We start from the raw sequence: 27,213 nt of genomic DNA, 5'->3' as shown, positions 1-27,213 counted from the left end.
CCTGTCATCTACTCCTCTCACCTCCTCTGACTCATACAGAAGCACCCTACACCTAGGGTCACATATCTTCAGGTAAGGATGCTCTCTAAATGACACTAAACAACACTATCATAATGTTCAAACAAAACTTTCATGTTCTATTTTAAAACAGTGTTTTATTGTTTTAGTTAAATATAGGTTACATAAAAAAAAAAAATGCACTGGTCCATGTTGCAAAGTGCCTCTCAGAGCTACTGGTTATATGGCCACTATAAAATCGATATTATATTCCAGTAGAGGCATGTTCTTTTGACAATGAAGGCTTTTATATGTGATATCGACATTTGATATAATATGACCTTTTTGATTGACTTTTTCCATAATGCACATTAAACCAAGTGATGGAAGAGGGGGTTAGGCGAGGCCTGGGTTGTGTTCATTAGAGCACGTAAAAGAAAATGAGCGGTTCTTATTGGTCCAGGTAGTCCCTCCCTGTTTCAGTCCATTTCCTTCTGTTTGGTACCTAATGACCATGACCCTTTTTGTTTTGACACCGACTGCCCCTGTGATGATGATGGGAGGAGATGAGCGATGGATGTGTCCCAAATGACACCCTATTCCCTATATACTGCACTACTTTTGACCAGAGCCCCAAGGTCCTGGTCAAAAGTAGTGCACCAAATCGGGAGTAGAGTGCAATTTGGGACTTGGCCATGGACTCTGTGGGTTAATGTTTACCTCCGCTTCACTCCTGAGTCCTGTTCTGCTTCCTGAGGGAGAGAGATGGGAACATTGGCCAGCGTAGGGTCGGTGGACGAGTCGATGGACGTGTTGTTCTGCAGATATTAAAATACACATAAAGGATTACCTTGTCAAATACAGTTAATACGTGACAGGTAGTTTACAGGTTTATTGTATATCAATGTGAGTTAATTACAGGATATTCTCTCAGACTTTATATTCATATCCTTTATTGGCCAGTAGCCACAAACATCATAAACATGTCTTATCTAGTCAGGTAAGATCTGCTGATGTGTTCCATTACAAATTCAGTTTGTCCTGTGTTGTATATCATATTGTACAGCTGATGAAACTAAAACTATAAGAGGGGGGAAATGTTTCGTAGTGCCCTCTTCCCAACTGTCTTGGTGTGTTTGAACCATGATAGTTTGTTGGTGATGTGTACACCAAGGATCTTAAAACTCTCGACCCGCCCCACTACAGCCCTGTTGATGTGAATGGGGGCACTTTTGTCCGTCCTTTTCCTGTAGGTCACAATCATCTCCTTTGTCTTGATCACGTTGAGGGAGAGGTTGTTATCCTGGCACCAAACTGCCAGGTCTCTGATGAGCTGTAGTCAATGAACAGCATTCTCATAAAGGTGTTCCTTTTGTCCAGGTGGGAAAGAGCAGTGCGGAGTGCGATTGAGATTGCTTCATCTGTGGATCTGTTGGGAGCGGTATGCAAATTGTAGTGGGTCTAGGGTTTCCGGGATGATGGTGTTGATGTGAGTCATGACCAGCCTTTCAAAGCACTACATGGCTACCGACGTGAGTGCTGCGGGGCGGTAGTCATTTAGGCAGGTTACCTTCGCTTTCTTGGGCACAGGGACTATGGCGGTCTGCTTGAAACATATAGGTAATACAGTTTGGTTGAAAAGGTTGAAGGGTTGAAAAGGTCAGTGAAGATACTTGCCAATTGGTTTGCGTATGCTCCGAGTACACTTCCTGGTAATCCGTCTTGCCCCGCGGCCTTGTGAATGTTGACCTGTTCACATCGGCTACGGAGAGCGTGATCACACTGTGGTCCTGAACAGCTGGTGCTCTCATGCATGCTTCAGTGTTACTTGCCTCGAAGCGAGCATAAAAAGCAGGAAGCTCATCTGGTAGGCTCACTGGGCAGCTTTCGGCTGGCTTTCCCTTTTGTGTGATATTGATATAATTTTTTGGGCCTTTAACATTTATTTTTAAATGTAACCTTTATTTAACTAGGCAAGTCAATTAAGAACAAAATCTTATGTACAATGACGCCATACCGGGGAACAGTGGGTTAATAACTGCCTTGTTCAGAACGACACATTTTTACCATGTCAGCTCGGGGATTCGATACATCAACCTTTTAGTTACTGGCACAACGCTCTAACCACTAGGCTACTTGCCGCCTAACATTCATGTTTATGATAAGAGGGAATCTTTTGTGTAATATTCCCCCCTAGGATATCCCATACAGTACTATTTTCAGCACAGGGCAGTGTACATTGTAGTCTCTGGTGACAGACTGTTAAAACAAACAAGTAAGTTACAGCCATATGAGTAACCAAATCGTGTAGCTGGCCAGCAGGCATGTGGGATTTGGTTCTGGCTTCTCAATATTATACATTCCTATTCCGTCTCCTCACATAACAATAGTCTTGTCATTTAAAGGTTATCACTGAAATGACTGAGTATATTGTTTGTTAATATTTACATGACAAATGAATGACCTTCATAGGTAACTCACATAGTTTTTAATGTACTATTTTAATCTAACTTCCTGAAACCCTGCCCTCATTTCCTCTGCATTTACCTGCCTATGTTCCGCTAGTCACTACCTGCATATTTGGGCTGTGTTATTACACGTATAAGCACCTTATCACTGGTGATGTGAATTGGTGGTGGTATTTCATCAGAGAACATATCTATTCCAAACCCTTTGTCTTATTTTTTAGCCTTAACACTTTATAATAAGTATCATGAAAAAACATGTTTTTTTTTCTGCTTGGGTAAGATGGGAAGGTGCATCCATCTTCTGCTCCAGGAGAAGGATCTGAAGTTCGGACAGCTGCTTTCTTAGCATTTAAAAAAAAAAAAATAAGAAGGGAGTTTCCCTCAACTCCATGCTTTTGACAGAATTTTGGACATCTTTTAGATAACTACTTATTTAACGTCATCCTTTAAGCATTACACACAAGTCATACGCCTTTATAACATTTACAATAATTGATGAAGCATTTATAAGCATTTATAATGGCATATTTATGTGTTACAAATGAAGGTATACATATTGTGTGGCTTTGTGTGACCCATCCCTTTATTAGACACATCTTCAGGAAATCAAGTTACAATGATAAACACACTTCGAGTGATACATGATACTTTTTACTTAAGCACTTTACACCACTGCTGCTAAGCGACCACCCCCTCCTCAAAATATTTGTTTTGCTCCCACCCTCCCCCCACCTTCCCACTTCTCTCTCTCTCTCTTGCTCTTGTCCAGTTAAAACCCTTCCTTTCTCCCTCCTCCAATCCCTTCTTCCCTCCCTCTATTCTCAGTGCCAGTATTTCACAGGCAGGCAGGGAGAGAGGCAATCAACTTGACCTTCACCAGAGCAGTTGTCGACCCTATCAGATTGATCAAGGAAGGGACTAATACATACTCCCTCACACCGGACACACACATACTAACACACTAGTGGGGAGACCAGGGCAGAGACCAGACACACACACGCTCACTCACCTGGACTATATTCTTTACGCTCCAGCTCTACTGGTTCACCTCTTTCCTGACTCGACTGAAGGAACAACAGGTAAAGTCCTGTTTTCGGTCCCTTCCTCTCTCCGATATCACTATCCTCTCTAGTCTCCAACACACTCTACTTTCTTTCTTCTTCTTTCCTGTCCTGTCACTCTCCAGTTATCTGTCTCCCCTTCTCCTCATAACACTCCCAGAGCCTCATACCGGGACAGGGAAAGTAGGCTAACAGCTCTGCAGTTAGCTCCCAGAGATACTGAGGTAAACACCCAGAGGCAATAGCAGTAGTTAAGGTTGTTGAGGTAGCTGTACAAGTCTGCTGTTGTAATTAATAAAGCCACTTTTCTATAGAAGAGCTATGGAGTAGTTATATACAGCTGAAGCAGCGGTAGTTGGAGAGCGTTGGACTCCAGGACTGGTTGACTGTGTGTTCTGTGTTCCAATAGGACTGTGTGTGTAGTGTACAAAGGAGCCTATCATCCTGCTCTCTCTCTCTGCTCTACTCTCAACAGAACTCTGTTTACACTGTGGGAAGTGAGTGAGAGCTTTTCAGTCTGTACTTTCTCTCTTGCTTTCTTTTATTCTTTATTTCTTACTCTCTCTCCCTACCTATGTTCTCTCTCCATCTATTTTCTCTCTCTTTCCCTTGTCCTAGTACTGTGTAATCAAGTGACAATGCCAGAAAAGCCGGTGTTTGGAAGATGTATTGGCACGGGTGTTGTTAGGCCCGACTCTATTCCTCCAAACACTGACTCCAAGGGCATTGTCAAGGGTTACCGACATATTAAAATAATGATTGACGTGTATATTAAAAATATTTTAATTTATTCATACTATTTCATCCTTCCACAAGATATAGTCCCGACACAAATCTAGGGTTGCTACCCAAGCCGGCTGGTCGTTTGTTCTATCAGTTCGGTTGTCAGAGAGACGACGACCCGGTCGTTCAGTCTTTTTGTTCTGTATCTATGGAACAAAAACACCCAGTCCATACTGGCTGGCAACGTTCTTATCCCTTGCTTGCTAGCTAGCAAACTATGGATAACTCACAGCCATGTCAAACAGCTAGAATAACAACAGTAGCTGCATTTGTTTAAGCTGTTTTCTAGTGAAATTTATTTGAATACTTCCATAACAATTTCACCTGGCATAGGAAATGTGCTCTCTCGTCAGGACACTGTTGTTCAGAGGAGCTAGCCAACAACACAGCTAACACAATCACTTCAAACTGAAGCTGGAAAAACTGCAAACTAGCTGCACTTCGTTTCTTTTAGCTTTTTTTCAATTGACATTTCTTTGTATATATATCCATAAAAATGATGCCAGCTGATTCATGTTTTCGACTGGCTGAGATATGCGGCCTGCCTGTCTGTCACGTTCATTACTATGGGACAGCTGGAGATCGAATTGGAATATTGAACCAATGTTGCAAATGTCTGATAGACAGACAGCATTATACTCCACTGTTGACAGCTAAATATTAGTCTGAAAGAAAATGTTCTTAATAGTGGAGATTAAGTTTATACATTTCCCGACTGGGCTGATGAGACAGTGGATTGCGCAGTCAGATGGAACAGAGTAAATAGGTATTTTAACGTTATAGATTTAGCCGGTGGTAACTTAAGGCATAGACACCGTCTCGAATGCGGTTTTAACCAATCGGCATTCAGGAAAAGACCCACCCATTGTTTAAATAAATATAATGTACTGAAACTTGTTGGACAAACAATGACATTGCAATACTGTGTTTGAGCTCATGCAAAACCAGTAAAAGCGTTTCTCTTTACTTTACAAACAGAATACCGGTATGTTCAGTCACACAATCTTAGTAAGCAGGACCAAGGTCAAGTTTTTTTAATGTCACATGCACAAATACAGTGAAACGCCTTTCTTGCAAACTCAAAACCCAACAATGCAATAATCAATAACAACGTAAAAAAAACTACTATGACTAACTACTATAACTACTATAAAAAAAAACAGAGAAATAAGAAGAAATATGTAAGTAAATAAGCATACTATATACAGGGTCCGTTCCAATACCGTATTTACAATGTGCAGGGATACTGTAATGATGGAGGTAGATATGAATAGGGGTAAGGTGACTAGGCAACAGGGTATAAGATAAACAGAGTAGCAGCAGCTTGTATGTGAGTGGCTATGCGGGTGTGTAGAGTCAGTATAAATGTATGTTCATGGTGTGTGAGTGAGAAGATGATGATGGAGTGAGTGTGTGTGAGTGTGCATAGAGACAGAGCAAAAAAAAGAATGTAAGGTCAATGAAGATACAAGGTGAACTCCGATAATCCGTGTAGCTATTTTGTTAGCTATTTATCAGTCTTATTGCTTGGGGATAGAAGCCGTTCAACGGCCTGGTAGTTGATGCACTGGTACCGCTTGCAGTGCGGAAGTAGAAAGAATAGTCTGTGGCTTGGGTGGTTGGAGTCTATCAATTTTCCGGGCCTTCCTTTTACACCGCCTGATACAGAGGTCCTGGATTGCTGGGAGCTCGACCCAAGTGATGTACTGGGCTGTCCGCACCACCCTCTGTCGTGCCATGTAATCGAGGGCGGTGCTATTGCCATACAAGGCAGTGATGCTCTCAATGGTACAGCTGTAGAACTTTTTGAGGATTTGAGGGCCCATGCAAAACTCTTTCAACCTCCTGAGGGCGGAAGAGGCTCTGTCTCGCCTTCTTCACAACTTTGCGTGTGTTTGGACCATTTAAAGTCTTTAGTGATTTGGACACCGAGGAACTTCTCAACCTGCTCTACTGCAGCCCCGTTGATGTGGATGGGGGTGTGCTTGCCCCCATCCACATGTCACATGCACAAATACAGTGAAATGCCTTTCTTGCAAACTAAAAATCCAATAATCAATAACAATGTACAGTTGAAGTCGGAAGTTTACATACAGCTTAGCCAAATACATTTAAACTTAGTTTTTCACAATTCCTGACATTTGATCCTAGTAAAAATCCCGTCTTAGGTCAGTTAGGATCACCACTTTATTTTAAGAATGTGAAATGTCAGAATAATAGTAGAGAGAATGATTTATTTCAGATTTTATTTATTACATCACATTCCCAGTGGGTCAGAAGTTTACATCCACTCAATTAGTATTTGGTAGAATTTACTTTAAATTGTTTAACTTGGGTCAAATGTTTCGGGTAGCCGTCCACAAGCTTCACACAATAAGTTGGGTGAATTTTGGCCCATTTCCTCTGACAGAGCTGGGGTAACTGAGTCAGGTTTGTAGGCCTCCTGGCTTTCACATGCCTTTTCAATTCTGCCCACAAATTTTCTATAGAATTGAGGTCAGGGCTTTGTGATGGCCACTCCAATACCTTGCCTTTGTTGTCCTTATGCCATTTTGCCACAACTTTGGAAGTATGCTTGGGGTCAATGTCCATATGGAAGACCCATTTGCGACCAAGCTTTTACTTCCTGACTGATGTCTTGAGATGTTACTTCAATATATCCACATAATTGTACTTCCTCATGATGCCATCTATTTTGTGAAGTGCACCAGTCCCTCCTGCAGCAAAGCACCCCATAACATGATGCTGCCACGGTTGGGATGGTGTTCTTCAGCTTGCAAGCCTCCCCCTTTCTCCTCCAAACATAATGATGGTCATTATGGCAAAACAGTTCTATTTTTGTTTCATCAGACCAGAGGACATTTCTCCAAAAAGTATGATCTTTGTCCCCATGTGCAGTTGCAAACCATAGGCTTTTCTATGGCGGTTTTCTAGCAGTGGCTTCTTCCTTGCTGAGCGGCCTTCCAGGTTATGTCGATATAGGACTCGTTTTTACTGTGGATATAGATACTTTTGTACTTGTTTCCTCCAGCATCTTCACAATGTCCTTTACTGCTGTTCTGGGATTGATTTGCACTTTTCTCACCAAAGTACGTTCATCTCTAGGAGACAGAACTCGTCTCCTTCCTGAGCGGTATGACAGCTGCGTGATCCCAATGGTATTTATACTTGCGTACTATTGTTTGTACAGAGGAACGTGGTACCTTCAGGCATTTGGAAATTGCCCCCAAGGAGGAACCAGACTTGTGGAGGTCTACATTTCTTTTTCTTCTGAGGTCTTGGCTGATTTTTTTTGATTTTCTAATGATGTCAAGCAAAGAGACACTGAGTTTGAAGGTAGGCCTTGAAATGCATCCACAAGTACACCTCCAATTGACTCAAATTATGTCAATTAGCCTAACAGAAGCTTCTAAAGCCATGACATCATTTTCTGGAATTTTCCAAGCTGTTTAAAGGCACATTCAACTTAGTGTATGTAAACTTCTGACTCACTGGAATTGTGATACAGTGAATTAAAAGTGAAATAATCTGTCTAAACAATTATTGGAAAAATTACTTGCGTCATGCACAAAGTAGATGTCCTAACTGACTTGCTAAAACTATAGTTTGTTAACAAAACATTTGTGGAGTCGTTCAAAAACGAGTTTTAATGACTCCAACATGTCATGTCTGCTCCTGCTCTTCCCTTCCCCTGGCGCTTGAGGTCACCAGGTTGGCATCCATCACACACACCTGCCTTCCGTCTTCACACGCATCAGCGAAATTGGGCTCACCTGGACTCACTTATCATCTCTATTTTTTCCTCCCTTTTATTTGTCAGTTCCCCAGCTCTGTTCCCCGCTGCCTCATTGTATTGTTTTTGTATTTTTTTAAATAAATTTGCTGACGCTGTTCCTGTCTCGTTCACTTCGATGCATCTGCTTCTTTTTCGAGCATATCAAAATGCTAATCAATAAATAGTTCTAGATTCTCTATTATCCAGAATGTTTGTTTCGTAGTTATCAGATAATCTTCCATTTTTGTGATGAATTCACGGGACAAGCTGTGCCTACCACGCTGCCGCATACCATGTCATCACCCTATACGGCCCTGTTTGTAACCTCAGGTTACACTGTGGAACATCCAGATGCTCTTTTGTGAACTTCAGATGTGCAGCAATGTTTTTTTTTTTTTTGACAGCAGTGGCTTCTTTTGTGGTGTCCTCCCATGAACACCATTCTTGTTTTGCGTTTTAAGTATCGATGACTCGTCAACAGAGATGTTAGCATGTTCCAGAGATTTCTGTAAGTCTTTAGCTGACACTCTAAGATTCTTCTTATTGAGCCTTCTGCACGGTGCTCTTGCAGTCATCTTTGCAAGACGGCCACTCCTAGTGAGAGTTGCCACAGTGCTGAACTTTCTCCATTTATAGACAATTTGTCTTACCCGAGATACTTGGAGGGGACAATGGTTTTGAATGCTAAGCGGTAGTCAATGAACAGCATTCTCTCATAGGTATTCTAGGTGGGTGACGGCAGTGTGGAGAGCAATTGAGATTGCATCATCTATGGATCTGTTGGGGCAGTCTTTGTTTCTCTACGAACATTACCGATTTTCTGACTCAGAATAGTGTGGTGTGTGTGTGTGGTTTTGCATTATGGAATTGTTAATGTTTTTGGTGATTTGTCTCAGGGTTTTATGTGTATCATCTTTATTGATATAGGAAGAGGATGTGGAATTGCAAGATTCAAGTAATGTGTTGGTGGTTAATTGATCAAAACGCAGGTCTTTAAAGACTTTGATAACCTTATCAGTGGTAGCTCAGTTGGTAGAGCATGGCGTGGTTTCGATTTCCTGGGACCACCCGTAAGTTAAATGTATGCACGCGTTACTGTAAATGCATCTGGGTCGTTCTTGAATTGTGGTGTCATTTGGTAATGGAAATGTACCCAGATTTGTAAATTCTTTACACATCTTCCTATTCTAAATAAACTAATATGGCAGCGTAGCTCTTTCCACCCACAGCCTCTGTCATCCCATTTAGAGGTTGAAAATGGCAGATTTTGTAATTGATAAACTACTACATTTGAACGCAGTGGCTGTACAGTAACATGCTATACGTGATGTCAGAGCTCAGGTTCTCAACCACAGCGCTTCATTAGTTTTGACTAATAGCCGTTAACTTGAACACAGAACACAACAAGAAGATGCCCTCATCCCTCCCGCTAATTGGGCTACTTTTGCACATTTGTTGTTGTCTGAGTCAGGGAAATGCTGTAAATCGAGAGAAGCCTGTGTTCTGAAAGATGAGGCGTTGAGGATTTAAATAAATACCACTTTGTTGTCATACAAGCAAACCACACACCCACGAGTCCAAATTTGCATTCCACATTTCATATTTGAAAACATGTCTTGCTATATTTGATCCACAGATACAAGGAGGACATGCGTTATAACCTGGGTTGTCCTGAAAATAACGAGCCTATGTTTGTAGTATGGTGAAGAGAACTTGCCTCGGAACACTCAATTGAATGCACTCAACTCCATTCTATACGCACCAAAATTACAATATGTTTGTCTGAAGTGCCTTTTGAAAGCCTAACACTGCAAGATTGTATTCTATAATTTAGCTAGCCATGTTGGCATTAGAATAAGCTTTCAAATTATGCCCATCTGACCCAGATTGTGATTTATATTGCAAGGTTTTGGGATTGCGTAACAACAACAGTAATTGTGTGACGTGGGACTCAGGGCTGTTTTCCAAACCAAAAACTTGCTACAGTTCCTCAATGTTAAAGCTAGGAGAGAGATAAAAAAAAGCACTAAAGGCTCTTTCCTTTTGTCATAAAAGTACATTGAAATGACTTAACTGTGCACAGTTTGGAAAGGTGTTTGGCCACTTAGAGACAACAGTTAAACCTCTTATTCAACCATTGTAATCGTTTTTTTTTTTTTTTTTTGCTTGCAATTTCTCAAATTCCAATGAATAATAAATATTATGTTACTGAATGTTTCCAGAGTATTTTCAGATTTCATTATTGACAAATGCTGTGAAAATGACAATAAATGTAAAATGCACATAAAATCATAGTGTAATGTTTGGATTCAGTCTTGTCAGGTGAACTGTTGTGTCCTCGCCTTTAGTTGGACAATTTCCCCATAATCTTCAAAGTGTTCTCTTTCAATTGCTACCATGGTTATGCATATGCTTTTTAGAGTTCTTCTTTTAAAAGAACATTTCAATTTGGCCCTATTCATATGCTCTAGACAAATTTCCACGAGTGTAAGGGGTTAATGACTTTGAATAATTTTGACCATTATGATAATATTGTGCCACCAGTAGGAGTAGTAACACCAATGATGGTAACACCAATGAAAAAAATTTGAGGTTATTGAGGATTTTCTTAAACGGAGGCCACAGATGCGCAAATCTAAGGTCATTAACCGTTTGAAAATCATTTACTTAAGCGATATGATTAATAATTTTGCTCACAATGTAATAATTTCCCTTCATTTAAATTGAGTAACATCAAGTGCTTTTTCACATTCAAGTGACACATTTAGACACCAAATTATAAATGGAATCCTCAAATTTATGACCTACTAAAAGGGTGTGATTAGAAAATAATTTTCTTTAAAATCGACCCTTCCCCCGATAACAGTTTGCTATTGGAGGGAATGATTTTCAAGGTGGTAACACCAATGACATAGAACTGGGGGACAGACATTATACTAGTAAAAAATTGGTATTGTAATAGCCGCCTTCGTTTTTATTGATCTATACAATATACAAAATACTTTTGTTTCACTTTCTAGCATTCAAAATAATAGATATCTCTAAATCCCCCAAAACATCCCTCTACAACTCTACACGTCACTACTGGGACAAGCCAATTTTCTAACCCTAAGTACTTTAAACAATGCGTAAACAAAGTTTTGCAGTATGTTTTTATCATTGATATATTCAATATAAACAAAAACGTGTGATGTGTAACTATTTGTCATTTTAATGTGTTTTTCATGGTTGCATAGGCAAGGGACACAAAGGCCACCACAATTCAAGAACGACCCGTCTGCGAAATGGCATGTACTATGGTAGAGCCTAAGATAGACATATGGTCTCTAGAAGGATGTTGTGCCGAATGTTTACAGATCATTAGGGAAGCGCTTTACACATGAACAGAAGAACGTTTCCCTTGTTATCACGTTTATGGTTTCCTTCAAGGCAGGATTTCTTACAGTTGCTATACAATACTTTATTATACAATACTTTATTATACAATACTTTACTATACAATACGTTTCCTTTCCAGTGCCTGCACCTTTTCACAACAATCTCATTACTTCTGTGTTTTTCTTGGCTTTCTCCTCTGTATCCGTGTGTGTTTCCACCCTCACCCCAGTCTCTCTCTGCTCTGTGCGTTTGCAGGCCCAGCAATACTGAGATTGTGCCATAAGTTGATTGCTCCACACAAATTTCTCCATCCTTACCCTAGCACACCCTCCGGCCCTGTCTCCAGCTGCAGTGATGGGAGCATATAGGAGAGTTTGGAGGATGGGGGGCTGCGTCGGGGCGGTGTTGGCCTGCATTGGGGCACTGTTCCTGGGTTCCAGCTTGGCCCAGCCTCCCGCTGACTCCTGTCCTACGGGAGTCACTCCCTTGAACCTGAGCCAGCCCCAGTACCAGTCAGTCCCAGGAGCAGACACAGGCTTCATGTCCGGGGTGGTCCAGTCCTTCCTCCACACCGTCCAGCCCAACCCCTTCCCCAAAGGTCAGTCTAGGGCTGAATTTGTCTGGTAAAAAGTAGTGTACTACAGTATATAAAGGGAGCAGGGTGCCATAGTCAAAAACAAAACAAGTGCACTATAAAGGGAATATTGTGCCATTTTGGACATAGGCAATATTTTATTTCTAGTCTGACAGCGCTCCTTTTCTACAGCAGTCTATATATCATACTGACCTCATATTGACCTAGCCAGTTGTGTGTAGCCACTATGTACATCCCATAGTGAAAATGGTATAGAGCTATAGGGGAATTGTATTATACTTTTTCTTCTGTTGCCAACTAATCTCTTGTGAACAGACTACGTAAACATTAGGCAATATTTTATTTCTAGCTTAACTGAGATTAGTTTCCATCAGGAAATGCACTGTTTGCTTTCCTCCTAACTCTCCCCAAAGATTTGAGCATGTGTGCCTATAGTGATGTGATGAGGTTAAACATTAGAGCCAACCAGCGCTCTTTAACCATAGAAACTGGCGACGCCGTTAGCCAGTAAGTGTGATCATGGGAATGCCTTTGGTGTGTTGTGGGTCAGGCTGTCAATGGTTAACTACAGTAGTCAGATGAGAGCGTTTTGTAGATGGTGTGTTTCCTTTTATTTTTATTTAGTGAGTGACTCATACACTTATGGTTAACCCAGAAACCACAGAGCAGAGTAACAGCGTAGGACTGCGGACAATACTCCACTGTAGTTTGTCTCACTGACAGAATCTGATTGTCCATCTCCTTTGTCACGACAGTACATTTCACTATGATGTCAGAGCTGGCTCAGTTTATCTATTGCCTCCTTGTTAGAGCCATTATTGATTCTGTTTGACAAACAACAGCGAAGGTCCCTCAGGTACACACACACACACACACACACACACACAAGTTAATCAGTCATTGACCTTTGCCCAGGTGAAACTCGTCTTAGATCAGAGAGCTCTCAGGTTGCTATGCACGGATTGGATAGCGATAGTCTCTCTGATCATGGCTTCTATCCAATCAGGATTGGAGGTATTATTGCTGCTTAGTGTTTCAACCCTTGTTTGCGCATGTTTTGGTTTTATGTTTGTTGAGAACATCTCTCTCTCTCTCTCTCTCTCTCTCTCTCTCTCTGAACATGGTGAGTTTTATCATCGAAACACAAGTGATGGTGACAGCTCTTCTGTAGTTGATTTACTCAACATGTGTGGTAGTCACCAACACACATTTGTGCAACAGAGAAGAAAAACACGAATTAAAAAAAAAAAGCGGTTCACACCTCGTTGTTACTCTGTAACAGTTTTCACAATTCAATGCAACTTATCTAGTCCGTCAGCATTCACTAGACTGTGAGTGGCCTCTGTGTGAGAGAGAGACAGAAAGAGGGAGCGAGAAATGCAGAATTAGAGAGAGAATGTGAAAAAGCAGAATGTCCTCCTTCCCAACTAGACAGTGATATATCTCCTCTCAGGTTTCTCTCCAGAATGCCAGCTGTTGGTGTATGAACAATAACCATAACTACCAGGGTTAGACAAGACAATGGTGGACAAGCAGTTCTTTAATGTGTGGTTGGCTCAGGTCTTACAACACCGGTATGGTTACCCATGGTTTCATGATCCTTAGGTTAGGTTACATCTAAATAACATACGGGTAGGTTTGATTTCCTATCTCACTGTTGTCAGAGAGAGAGAGAGAGGAAGAGAGAGAGAGGGTGAAGGAGGAATGAACGAAGAGAGGGAGGGAATGCGAGTGGGAGAGATCAGAGGGTTGATGTAAAAATGTGATGCCTGATCTCCATTCAGCCTTGTGAAAGTGTGAACTCTGATCCTCTCACATGAACACGCCAGAAGATGTTTATAAAAAATAAACTTCCCTTTATCTTTCAAAGATAATTCGGGAAAATCCAAATAGCTTCACAGATCTTCATTTGTATAGGGTTTAAACACTGTTTCCCATGCTTGTTCAATGAACCATAAACAATTAATGAACCTGTGGAACGGTCATTAAGACACTAACAGCTTACAGACGGTAGGCAATTAAGGTCACAGTTATGAAAACGTAGGACACTAGAGAGGCCTTTCTACTGACTCTGAAAAACACCAAAAGAAAGATGCCCAGGGTCACTGCTCATCTGCGTGAACGTGCCTTAGGCATGCTGCAAGGAGGCATGAGGACTGCAGATGTGGCCAGGGCAATAAATTGCAATGTCTGTACTGTGAGATGCCTAAGACAGCGCTACAGGGAGACATGAAGGACAGCTGATTGTCCTCGCAGTGGCAGACCATGTGTAACAACACCTGCACAGGATCGGTACATCCGAACATCAAACCTGCGGGACAGGTACAGGATTGCAACAACAACTGCCCGAGTTACACCAGGAACGCACAATCCCTCCATCAGTGCTCAGACTGTCTGCAATAGGCTGAGAGAGGCTGGACTGAGAGCTTGTAGGCCTGTTGTAAGGCAGGTCCTCACCAGACATCCCTGGAAACAACGTTGCCTATAGTCACAAACCCACCGTTGCTGAACCAGACAGGACTGGCAAAAAGTGCTCTTCACTGACGAGTTGCTGTTTTGTCTCATCAGGGGTGATAGCCTAGTGGTTAGAGCGTTGGACTAGTAACCAAAAGGTTCCACGATCAAATCCCAGAGCATTCTGCCCCTGAACAAGGAAGTTAACCCACTGTTCCTAGCCCGTCATTGAAAATACGAATTTGTTCTTAACTGACTTGCCTAGTTAAATAGAGGTAAAATAAATAAAATTGTCAGATCGTCGAAGGAATGAGCGGTACACTGAGGCCTGTACTCTGAAGCGGGATCGATTTGGAGGTGGAGGGTCTGTCATGGTCTGGGGCGGTGTGTCGCATCATCAGACTGAGCTTGTTGTCAATGCAGGCAATCTCAACACTGTGCGTTACAGGGAAGACATCCTCCTCCCTCATGTGGTACCCTTCCTGCAGGCTCATCCTGACATGACCCTCCAGCATGACAATGCCACCAGCCATACTGCTCGTTCTAGGCGTGATTTCTTGCAAGACAGGAATGTCAGTGTTTTGCCATTACCAGCGAAGAGCTCGGATCTTAATCCCATTGAGCACGTCTGTCACCTGTTGGCTCCCCCCAGAAATGTCCGGGAACTTGCAGGTGCCTTGGTGGAAGAGTGGGGTAACATCTCACAGCAAGAACTGGCAAATCTGGTGCCGTCCAGTACTTAATGCAGTACTTAATGCAGCTGGTGGCCACACCAGATACTGACTGTTACTTTTGATTTTAACCACATTATTCAATTTCTGTTAGTCACATGTCTGTGGAACTTGTTCAGTTTATGTCTCAGTTGTTGAATTTTGTTATGTTCATACAAATATTTACATGTTAAGTTTGCTGAAAATAAATGCAGTTGACAGTGAGAGGATGTTTCTTTTTTTGCTGTGTTTATGTTGAATATATTTGTTGTACTGATATCCAATCATTGTAGGTTGAATGATGACTGGCTGTGTTTGTGTGTATAGAAAAGAGAGGGAATTCCAATAAGAACTGAAGAAGTTGCCTTTCAGTCAGTCACATGGTATATCATACTATGGGGAGTCAACGACCAATCATATTCACCTGAAGACTGAAATCATGCCAAACGGGCCAATGGCTGCTGAGCGCCTTCCTGGGTATAACACTGGATGGAAAGCTGGCAAGTTACTTAGCTCCAGAGGCTACGAAGAGGGCTAATCCTAGCACGATGAATACATAGTGCTGGTTCTCGGCGGATCAGCTGGACAAAGTGTACCACACTGAGGGTGTGGCGGCCCGGTCATTGAATGTGGTCACAATGCTGCAGATGTATTATATCGATTTACTACAGGAGCTGAATAAGACCGCAGAGTCGGGGAAGCCGGTTTCAGAGCTTCTCGATGAAATCCGCGCTGCTGTTGATTTTGTACTGCGTCCGTCCTGCTGTAGTATCCTGGCTATGGTGAGAAGTATGGGTTCACTACCACCTCTGGTTGACATTGTCCTGGATTCCTGACAGGGACAGGAGGATGTATTTGGATGAGTCAGTTTCACCAACAAGGGCAACAGTGCTCCCAAGTGGCTCAGTCAATGGGGACAAGTTACTGGTTTGCGAAGTCCCCCAAACCCGGTGTGGGCTGGGTATCAGAACAGCAGTAGCAAGAAAGCACATTGTTTCTACAAAAGTTCCTCTGTGTTTATTGGGTATCAAGAGTGCGGTCTCATCCAGTTGTGGGTATAATAAACAGTTCCTTCCCCTAGTTCAGACACACGATTGTCAAGTAGTGGATATTAAAACAAGCATGACCATTTAAAAAAAAATCCCAGTTCTCTGGGTGGTGCTCTGCCCGTTCAGGAGACGATGCATGGGAGACTGGCAGCGTGCTCCGTCCAGTGGCTGGCATGCACAGTTTCACCATGGGCGATGAGGATGGTGACAACGGGTTACAGTCTGTAGTTCGCTGTGCATCCTCCTTTTCTTGATGTCATTATGTCAATGGTCTCCGAGGTCCTAGCGCCTGTCTTGAGAGAGGAGATTTCCTCTCTCCTTCAAAAGCAGGCTATTCGGCTGGTCCCCGTGTCAGTTCCCAAGAGCGATGGAACGTTGAGTCCCATCCTGGACTTGCGTGTTTTTAAACAAATCACCTCAAGGTTTGCAATTTCAAAATGCTAATACTTTGCTGGCTATTGCAGTCGGTGTGTCCCAGCGTTTGGTTTACGCACATAGATCTGAAGGATGCATGTTTTCATGTGGCTACACATCCTCCCCACAGAAGGTTTCATTTCGAGGGTGTTGCCTACGAGTTTCTGGTCCTGCGTTTCGGACTCTCCTGATCGCTCTGCACCTTTTCTATGGAAGTGGAGGCGACTTTGGCACCGGTGCAGTGCCAGTGGATCAGAGTATTGGCCTATCTGGATGACTGGCTGGTCATAGCGGAGTCGAGGGAACAGGTGGAGCTCCACCCTGCCACGCTGGTTTCCCATATTAAGTCTATGGTGCAAAGTGGATTACAAGAAAAGTTGTTTGACTCCGGCTCAGTGCTATCAGTGTCTGGGTCTCATTCTGGACACAGTTCTGAATCCTGTGTTTATTGTCCCAACAAAGGAGGGTCGCATTCCGGCTCTGTCCGGCACGGTTTCAGCTGGGGCACTCTGCGCCTTTTCACTTGTGCCTGCGGTTATTGGGTCTGATGGCCTCTATGAAAGCTGTGGTGCCTCGAGGACTTCTGTTGAGGCGTCTGTTTCAACTCCGAGTGATTGCTACGTGTCTGGACACATCTCGCTACTGCCATTGACTGCTCAAGATATGACCGTCATGCCTAAGGGAGTTGACTCCATGGAGGGACCCGCGTTTGTTGTTGCAAGGGGTTCTCATGGGCCCGGGTAGTGTGTTGCATGTTGATCACGACAGATGCATCTTTACTGGGATGGGGAGCGCTTTGTGTGGGCTACTCAAAAAGAGGGATTTGGTCAACAGCGCAAAGGGCGCTGCATATCAATTACCTAGAGCTACTGACTGTTTGCTAGCACTGAGGCATTTCCTTCCATTGTTGGAGGGACAGAATGTGTTGGTAATGTCCGACAACAGGCTGGCGGTGGCGTACATCAACAGGCAGTAGGGGGGGCGCTCGTCTGAAGCAGTGCCCATTTTCTGTCACTCAGGGCGATGTATCTTCCCCAGATCTCTCAACATGGGGCAGTTCTACTTTCCAAGGGGGAGTGGAGACTGCACCCCTCTTTCTCAGATCGCTCGAAAAATGTGCATTGTCATTTGTTCTGCTCAATGACGGTTACGGGTGCTCCCGTTTGGGAACAGACACTTTGGCGTGTCAGTGGCCTCGGACCCTGCTCTATGCGTTCCTCCGCTGGGCCTGATTCATGCCCATGTGGAGAGGGTCCATCAGGAGGGTCTGGTGTTGATTCTGGTGGCAACCCCGTTGGCCCGAGCAACCTTGATTCCCAGAGATCATCCATCCGCCTGTTGGACAGGGATCCATGAAGGGTTCCGTGTCGTTGGGATCTATTGTCCCAGTCGCAAGTGAGAATTATTTGTTACCCACGGCCGCAGATATGGATCTGTGGGTTTGGCCCCTGACCGGTTGAATTTGACGGCTAGGGGTTTAACCTCAAATGTGATTATGTCTATACACTTGGCCCGTGCGCCCTCTACGAGAGGGTTGTATAACATATAAGTGGCGTGCGTTTGAGATGTGATGTCAGGTTAAAGGAGATTCTCCTTTTCAGAGGTGGACTTTGGTGGACTTTTTGATGTCCTTCCAAGAGCTTTTTGAGCAGGGCCTTTCTTTTTATACATTTGAAGCTTATGTGGGAGCCATCTCGACGTGTCATGTAGGTATTGTCAGTTCTACCCCAGGGTCTCAAATCTAATTTTATTTGTCACATGCGCCACATGCGCCCCCCCCCCCCCTCCCCTCCTGTGTGTGCATGGGCTGCCATAGGCGTGCTAGGCTTGGGGAGTGATTGTATGTTTCCATAGTATGTTATACAGAGTGACCAACTGAAAAGGAACGTACAGTTATGAATATAACTACTATTCCCCGAAGGAGGGAACGAGGTATAACATACTATGGGAACATACAATCAATCCGCGCCTACAGTGGAATTGGGCTCGCTGAAGAGCGGTACTTAATTGAGGAAATGTATGCGACCCCCCCAGTATTATAGTCAGGAAGGCGGGACTTCCGAGGGCGGGCTTGGCATCCGTTTGGCGGGATTTCAGTTCTTCAGGTGAATATGATTGGTTGTTGACTCCCCATAGTATGTTATACCTCATTCCCTCCTTCAGGGAACAATAGTTATATCATAAGTGTACGTTTTCACAATTGCTTTCATATGCCGTATGATCTCAAGACCCTTACATATGTACGTATTGTGTAGTGCTTATCCAGATCCTCCTCCTCCTTTCTTTTTCTCTCTCTCTCCCTCTCCATCTCTCTCTCTTAGATTTGCTGGTGAAATTATTGGAGGAAAATGGCAATATATACAATGATGACAAGACCATTAAAGAGGTGAGAACAGATGCGCGTAAGACTCCTGTCCACATCACAGTCAATCTATTGTCTAGTGATATTTGACAGAGTGTGACGTCACATCGAACAATGACTCTTCATTGTTACAGATAGAAGATTGGTCTAATGAATAATTCTGGTCATTCGGTTTTCATAGTATTGCATGAGTAGTAGATGACAGTGTAAAGTACGCTAACACTACACAGTAATGTGCAACGTTAATATATTTGAGCAAAGTGTCACCATCCTTCTCTTCACCAATGTTGAATCAGCCAACTTTTCTTCTTCTTCTTATTTACACTGTGCTCATAATCCTATATATTCTACTAGTGTATCTGTGTGTTTATGTTAATGTGTGTGTGTGTGTGTCTGTGTATGTTAACTGTGTGTGAATCTCCTCAGGTCCTTCTCTATGAAGTTGGTTTCCTAGTGTGTGCTGCTATAGGGATCGTGTACATTATCCTGATGCCCCTGGTGGGGTTCTGCCTGGCCTGCTGTCGCTGCTGTGGACACTGTGGAGGACACATGTACCAGAAGCAGACTAAAGCTGTCCACTGTCACAGGAGAGGATTCTTCTGGGCTACGTTACTCACCACGCTAGTCATACTGTAAGTGTGTGCGCATATTTTAAGCCTTTGGATAAGAAAAAAAAAAACGGAACATTTTTGATATGAAGTGAAACAATGAACACGCACTAACTTTTCTGTGCATGTGTGTGTAGTTCAGGGAACATCTGCATGTTCTTCAGCAACCAGTTTCTGAAAGGGAGTGTCGAGGACAGCTCTGTAGAACTCAACAATACACTTGACAACCTCCAAACCTACCTCACTGCTGTCCCACAGGTGTGTGCGTGAGCGCGTGCGTGTGAGAGAGGACTTACCTGTGATTTTCAGAAGGGAGTAGAAAACCTAAGTAATAAATGAAGAAGGAAGACCAGTTTAGTTTCTAAAACATTATAGACATGTCAATACAGACAGTTTTATAGATGAACAGTGGGGTCTGAAATTATTGACACCATTGATTAAGATGAGCAAGAATGACAAAATAAATCATTCAAATACTGGAGCTACGGAGTATGCTCTACAGGCAGCAAGTGGCACCTTAATTGGGGAGGACGGGCTCATGGTAATGGCTGGAAGGAATAAATAGAATGGTATTGAACAAATCAAACATGTTTTCCATGTGCTTGATACCATTCCACTCACTCTGTTCCACCCATTATTATGAGTTGTCCTCCCCTCAGCTGCCCTTGGTATGCAATTTCTTTGGGGGGGGGGGGGGATTACATTGTTTTATACTAATACAATTGCTCAGAGAAAGAGATTTTGTTTAACAAGTGATATGTTTTTTTTCTCAAGAAGGTTAGGGGTCAAATTTATTGATACCCCTAAAGATTATTATGAATCAAGTTGTCACAGGTTTAAATTTTGGCCCCATGTACCTAGGACGCAATGACTACATCAAGCGTGACTCACAAACTTGTCGGATGCATTTGCAGTTCGTTTTGGTTGTGTTTCAGATTATTTAGTGCCCATTTTTTTTAAATCAATGGTAAATATTGTATTGTTATTGTGGAGTCTCTTTTACTGTAAATAAGAAGATAATATGTTTCTAAACACTTCTACATTAACGTGGATGATACCATGGTTACGGATCATCCTAAATGAATTGTGAATAATGACGAGTGATTTAAAAACAGTGGGTCAAACATCATACCCCCAAAACATGCTAACCACCCCTGTTATTTGCAATGGTGAGAGGTTAGCATGTCTTTAGGGTATGACCTTTGACCCTCTGTCACACCATTAGTCGCCCATTCACCTTAATGGTTAACTGACTGTCTAGCTTGCACTGTCAACACTTTTATCTGGTACAACAGAGGGAGAGGGACGCCAGGGGAAGAGAGGGAGAAGAAGGCAGGGGATAGAGAGGGAGAGAAAGGGGGCAAGACTGGGGAGAAAGAGAGGATGAGAGCGGAAGAAGGAGGGAAGAAGGGGGGAAGAGAGAGAAAGGATGGAAAGGGAAGGATAGGATAGGTTAATGGTAGGGCAGGTTGTGTTGTTAGAACTGGTCAATCATTCATTTTGGCTGTCGGTAGTGGCTTTGAAGTTTCAGTTTTGTGTTCAGAATGTGCTTGAGAGAGTCTCCTCAATTTTATGTCGTCTCTCCTGTGTCTAAGTGTGTGTGTCTTCTATCTCTGCTCAGCAAATTGATAGTGTGCTGATAGGGAGCAATGAGACAGTGGATGAAGTCACCAGAAGCCTCAATAGTGAGTACCCGAGCTTCTAGTCACATAATGCATCACACGTTCTGCAAAGTACAAACACACTGAAATAACTGTAAATCCAATTGTCGTTTTGACCCAGTAGTGACTAGCTGCCATTCACAATTTGGGAAACACCAATGACATAAATCTCTACCTTCTCTCTCACTCCCAGATATAGGTAATCTGCTGGGCAAGGAGATCCAGAGAAGGCTAGAGGGCCCCCTAAAACCTTCCCTGCAGTCTGTCAGAGATATAGCCAATGGTACAACTCCATCCTGTGTGTGTGTTTTTGTGTGTGTGTGTATATTCCTCTTCTGATATTCTAACGGAGTTTTCTGTGTGTGTGCGCTTGTATGTGGTGTTTGTGTGTATATAGGTTCATTTGAATTATCTACATTAATTGTTTAACAAAGTGTTTTTTAAAGTCTTCTGACATTTTAAAATGTGTGTATGTTGTATTTGTATCCTAGTGGTGAACAGTACCAGTGTCCTGCTGGTGAGGTTAGACTCTACTCTAACCCAGGTCCGGTCTGATGTATCTGTGGTCCAGGCTAATATTAGCTCTGTCAGAGACCGCATCAACAGCACACTTAGAAACCCTAACTGTACTGCATGCTCGGCCTATCAGTCAGAGCTACAGAAACTAACATTTGCCACCACTATCGCTGTGAGTACAACTTAGTTCCGTGTTGCCGCCTCTTCCTCTTTCCACGTTTCCACGATTGTTCAGTTATCACCCTGTACCCACCGGTGTGTGTCTTTTCATCCTACTGGTTTGTTCTTGATAAGGAAGGATTCAGGCCTTTTGTTAAACACAATCAAGCTCTTCTGTGTTCCTGATAACATGTGTGTGTGGTTTTCGACAGTGTGTGTTGTGTGGTGATGGACTGTGTTTTGAGGAAATTGCCTTGCAACAGGAGGAACACATTACTGGGTTAATGAGATCGACACGACACAGGCAAATGAGTAGACTCATTGACTCATGGTGTTATCTTTGGATGTCAGGTTTCAGTCTGTAAGCTGACCTGACTTGTCCTTTCTTCCGCCTCCTCCTCCTACTCCCTCTGACGCACTCCCCCCCCCCCCCCCCCCCCAAACAGGCTACCACCAACGAAGGGCTTCGGTTTCAGGAAAATGACAGCTCATAATGCATGCTCACATGCATACACACCTTATCAGTAACACAAGACGAAACCAGACATTTCTGTCTTTTAGCAGTTGATGTTACTCTTCAATAACACAGGTCCTTAAGCATATCAGGGGGCGAACAATTGGTTTATTCAAAGAGGAGGACAAATCATAGATGTTATGCTGAGAGGTAGATGTTCATTCTCCCCTGTCCTCAGTGATTCTCTCCACAGAACAAAGAGACAGGATGTAGTTTTTTTTTATTTATTTTTTTTATTTTTACCTTTATTTAACCAGGCAAGTCAGTTAAGAACAAATTCTTATTTTCAATGACGGCCTGGGAACAGTGGGTTAACTGCCTGTTCAGGGGCAGAACGACAGATTTGTACCTTGTCAGCTCGGGGGTTTGAACTCGCAACCTTCCGGTTACTAGTCCAACGCTCTAACCACTAGGCTACCCTGCCGCCCCAGTTTTATAACCCAGCTCTAGCCTGTGGTTGACCAATTAGAATTCCTTGCAATTAAACTGTGCCAATGGCCAAGTAACAAGTATCCGATTTCAGGCTCAATGTATACCAATGAGAATTTGCCATGTAGCTATGAGTCCCGGACTGAAATTCCTCCCATGTCTCTGACCCATTGGTCTTTAATCCCTATTACAGAAAATAACACTATTTCCATTGATCGTTAGTACTCTATTGACTTTTAGTCCTCTTGACCTTTAGTACTATATTGACCTCTCATCCTCTGCATTGTGTATTTATCTTCTAAATACATGTCCAACAAAAGGCCTGAATAGTTCCATATAAATGTTGTTTTTAGACTTCAGTTTATTTTATCATAGACAATGCAGTATTTCATTCATCCCTATCACTGATCTACTTCGATAACGAGCATCATTTTAAAATGTGATGATCTAGTTTCGTGGGTGGAGTTTAAATACTTGATTGATGTATATAGCATAGAAGGGTGTAATTGTCTTTAGGACAGCTGTTTTTTAGTCAATACTTTCGTGTTTTTAACATAATATGTAATTGTTGTACTGTATGTGGGTTTATAGTTTTGTTTAATGTTGTGTTAGTGTATGTAAGTTGTTTTGTCTGAAACATTGTTCCCCCTGCTGCTATTGGCCAGGTCTCTCTTGGAAAAGAAAGACCTGGTTCAATTTCTCAATGAGAAAAACCTGTATAAATAAAAGTAAAATCAAAAATAAGGCAGGCAATGTCAGCATAGTTGATAGTTCTGGCTTTGCTGCCCCCTTCTGCCAAAGCATAATAATGACATTTACTGCAAGGAAGTCATTTGAAGATTTTGAGCAGTTTGCAATCTAAAGTATGTGTGTGTGTGTGTGTGTGTGTGTGTGTGTGTGTGTTCCACAGGTCCCCAGTCTGAGTGAGCTGCAGTCGGCCGTTAATAACGTCACCGAGGCTGATCTAAACTCTAAAGTGAAAGCGGTGAGTCTGTCTAAATAGACACATTGTTCAAGAATGTATTTGGATCGTTCCATATGGGCTATGGAAGCGAAGACTATCAATTAACTAGTTGATTTTATATGCAACAAATGTTCAATATCCAAATGAGGTGTTTTGTGGCATGCCAGGCAAAGTAATCATACACAACGGCACCTTTCTTGCTGTGTCAGTACTGCGTACTGTAATGCCATTGTGGAAAACATGAGTAGAAATAGGTCAGGTCAGTGACCACAGATAATGTAACTCATTTATAATCAAAGGGAATCCCTCTTTTGTAAGTACAGGTTAAGGTAACCTCTGCATGGAAGACAGTGAGTTAGTGTGTGTGTGTGCTTTTTAGAAGAATGTCGCTGGGGATGGCTGCTGTTTTAAGGGCTCCTACCCAATTGTGTGTTTTTTCCCCCCACATTGTTTGTTACTTATTTTGTACATAATGTTGATGCTACCATCTCTTATGACTGAAAATAGCTTCTGGATATCAAAACAGTGATTATTCACCTCGAACTGGATAAAGATTTTTTGTTTAATGAGTTTGACGCGAAGGATATAAAGGCCCAAATCCCCGTCATTCGCATGAAGAAAATAAGGAAATACAGGGGGCGCAGATCAGGGTGCCTTGTGAGAGTTTGTCGGCGAGTGAGTAACCCACCTCTACCATCCATTCTATTGGCCAACATGCAATCACTGGAGAATAAACTGGTTGAGCTCCGTTTGAGACTATCCTACCAACGGAACATTAAAAAGGGTAATATCTTAGGTTTCACCGAGTCGTGGTTGAACGACAACACGGATAATATACAGTGCATTGCGAAAGTATTCGGCCCCCTTGAACTTTGCGACCTTTTGCCTTTTGCACATATCACAGTGCAGGTGCATTTATACGGAGACTTGATTACACACAGGTGGATTGTATTTATCATCATTAGTCATTTAGGTCAACATTGGATCATTCAGAGACCCTCACTGAACTTCTGGAGAGAGTTTGCTGCACTGAAAGTAAAGGGGCTGAATCATTTTGCATGCCTAATTTTTCAGTTTTTGATTTGTTAAAAAAGTTTGAAATATCCAATAAATGTCGTTCCACTTCATGATTGCGTCCCACTTGTTGTTGATTCTTCACAAACAAATACAGTTTTATATCTTTATGTTTGAAGCCTGAAATGTGGCAAAAGGTCGCAAAGTTCAAGGGGGCCGAATACTTTCGCAATGCACTGTACAGTTGGCTGGGTTTTCCGTGCATCGGCAGGACAGAACAGCTACGTCCGGAAAGACGAGGGGTGGTGGTGTGTGTCTATTTGTCAGTAACAGCTGGTGCGCGATGTCTAAAATTAAGGTAGTCTCGAGGTATTGCTCGCCTGAGGTAGAGTACCTCATGATAAGATGTAGACCACACTATCTATGAAGAGAGTTTTCATCTATATTTTCCGTTTACGTCTATTTACCAACCACAAACCGAGGCTGGCATGAAGACCGCACTCAACGAGTTGTATAAGGCCATAAGCAAACAAGAAAATGCTCATCCAGAAGCGGGGCGCCTAGTTGCCGGGGACTTTAATGCAGGCAAACTTAAATCAGTTTTACCTAATTTCTACCAGTATGTCACATGTGCAAACACCTTTACTCCACACACAGAGATGCGTACAAAGCTCTCCATCACCCTCCATTTGGCAAATCTAACCATAATTATATCCTACTGATTCCTGATAACATACAAATACCAAAGCAGGAAGTACCAGTGACTCGCTCAATACGGAAGTGGTCAGACAGGACTGTTTTGCTAGCACAGACTGGAATATGTTCTGGAATTCAACCAATGGCATTGAGGAGTTTACCACCATAGTCATCAGCATCATCATTAAGAGCATCGACGACGTCGTCCCCACAGTGACCGTATGTACATATACCAACCATAAGCCATGGATTATAGGCAACATTCGCACCTAGCTAAAGGCTAGAGCTGCCGCTTTCAAGGAGTGGGACACTAAAAAATCCCGCTATGCCCTCAGACAAACCATCAAACAGGCTAAGTGTCAATACAGGACTAAGATTGAATCCTACTACACCAGCTCTGACTCTTGTCGGATGTGGCAGGGCTTGCAAACTATTACAGACTACAAAGGGAAACTCAGCCTTGAGCTGCCCAGTGACGTGAGCCTACCAGACGGACTAAATGCCTTTTATGCTCACTTCGAGACAAACAATACTGAAGCATGCTTGAGAGCATCCCCTGTTCCAGATGACTGGCTGATCACATAGCCAATGTGAGCAAGACATTTAAACAGGTTAACATTCACAAGGCTGCGGGGCCAGATGGATTACCAGGACATGTACTCAGAGCATGCGCGGACCAACTGTCAAATGTTTTCACTGACATTTTTTTATTTTTATCCCCACCCCCTTTTTCTCCCCAATTTTGTGGTATTCAATTGTTAGTAGTTACTATCTTGTCTCATCGCTACAACTCCCGTACGGGCTCGGGAGAGACGAAGGTTGAAAGCTATGCGTCCTCCGATACACAACCCAACCAAGCCGCACTGCTTCTTAACACAGCGCACGTCCAACCCGGAAGCCAGCCGCACCAATGTGTCGGAGGAAACACCGTGCACCTGGCGACCTGGTTAGCGTGCACTGCGCCCGGCCCACCACAGGAGTCGCTAGTGCGTGATGAGACAAGGATATCCCTACCGGCCAAACCCTCCCTATGCGTCGCCCAATGGACCTCCTGGTCGCGGCCGGCTCACTGACCTTTTCAAACTCTCCCTGACCGAGTCTGTAATACCTACATGTTTCAAGCAGACCACCATAGTCCCTGTGCCTACAAAAGCAAAGGTAACCTGCCTAAGTGACTACCGCCCCTTAGCACTCATATCGGTAGCCATGAAGTAATTTGAAAGGCTGGTCATGGCTCACATCAACACCATCGTCCTAGAAACCCTAGACCCACTCCAATTTGCATACCTCTCCAACAGATCCACAGATGACGCAATCTCTATTGCACTCCACACTGCCTTTTCCCACCTGGACAAAAGGAACACTTACTGTGCCTTGCAAAAGTATTCATCCCCCATGGCGTTTTTCCTATTTTGTTGCATTACAACCTGTCATTTAAATTGATTTTTATTTGGATTTCATATAATGGACATACACAAAATAGTCCAAATTGGTGAAGTGAAATGAAAAAAGTAACTTGTTTAAAAAAAATATATATAAAAACAGAAAAGTAGTGCGTGCATATGTATTCAACCCCTTTGCTATGAAGCCCCTACATAAGATCTGG

At 42.9% G+C, this 27,213-nt stretch overlaps 1 protein-coding gene across 3 annotated transcripts in view; it reads left to right on the top strand.

Annotated features, from left to right (window-relative positions):
- The first annotated feature begins 3,280 nt into the window (after nucleotides 1-3,280).
- LOC110525964 (prominin-1-A) overlaps nucleotides 3,281-27,213 on the top strand; it is a 34,153-nt gene continuing 10,220 nt past the window's right edge. The window contains exons 1-9 of one of the 3 annotated variants that reach the window (XM_021606519.2): nucleotides 3,281-3,544; nucleotides 11,809-12,060; nucleotides 19,006-19,070; nucleotides 19,473-19,678; nucleotides 19,792-19,912; nucleotides 21,276-21,339; nucleotides 21,509-21,598; nucleotides 21,807-22,003; nucleotides 23,844-23,918. In XM_021606519.2, coding sequence (XP_021462194.2) covers nucleotides 11,817-12,060; nucleotides 19,006-19,070; nucleotides 19,473-19,678; nucleotides 19,792-19,912; nucleotides 21,276-21,339; nucleotides 21,509-21,598; nucleotides 21,807-22,003; nucleotides 23,844-23,918 — 1,062 coding nt within the window. In that variant the 5' untranslated portion in view covers nucleotides 3,281-3,544; nucleotides 11,809-11,816. Of the gene's footprint in view, nucleotides 3,545-11,717; nucleotides 12,061-19,005; nucleotides 19,071-19,472; nucleotides 19,679-19,791; nucleotides 19,913-21,275; nucleotides 21,340-21,508; nucleotides 21,599-21,806; nucleotides 22,004-23,843; nucleotides 23,919-27,213 lie in introns of all 3 variants that reach the window. The other 2 variants (XM_021606512.2, XM_021606503.2) reach the window with 2 other exon arrangements.

The sequence above is a fragment of the Oncorhynchus mykiss genome, chromosome 1 (genome assembly GCF_013265735.2).
Source record: "Oncorhynchus mykiss isolate Arlee chromosome 1, USDA_OmykA_1.1, whole genome shotgun sequence".
Lineage (NCBI taxonomy): Eukaryota > Metazoa > Chordata > Actinopteri > Salmoniformes > Salmonidae > Oncorhynchus > Oncorhynchus mykiss.
The sequence above is the reverse complement of the archived record's forward strand: the minus strand, read 5'-3'. Positions and strand labels throughout refer to the sequence as shown.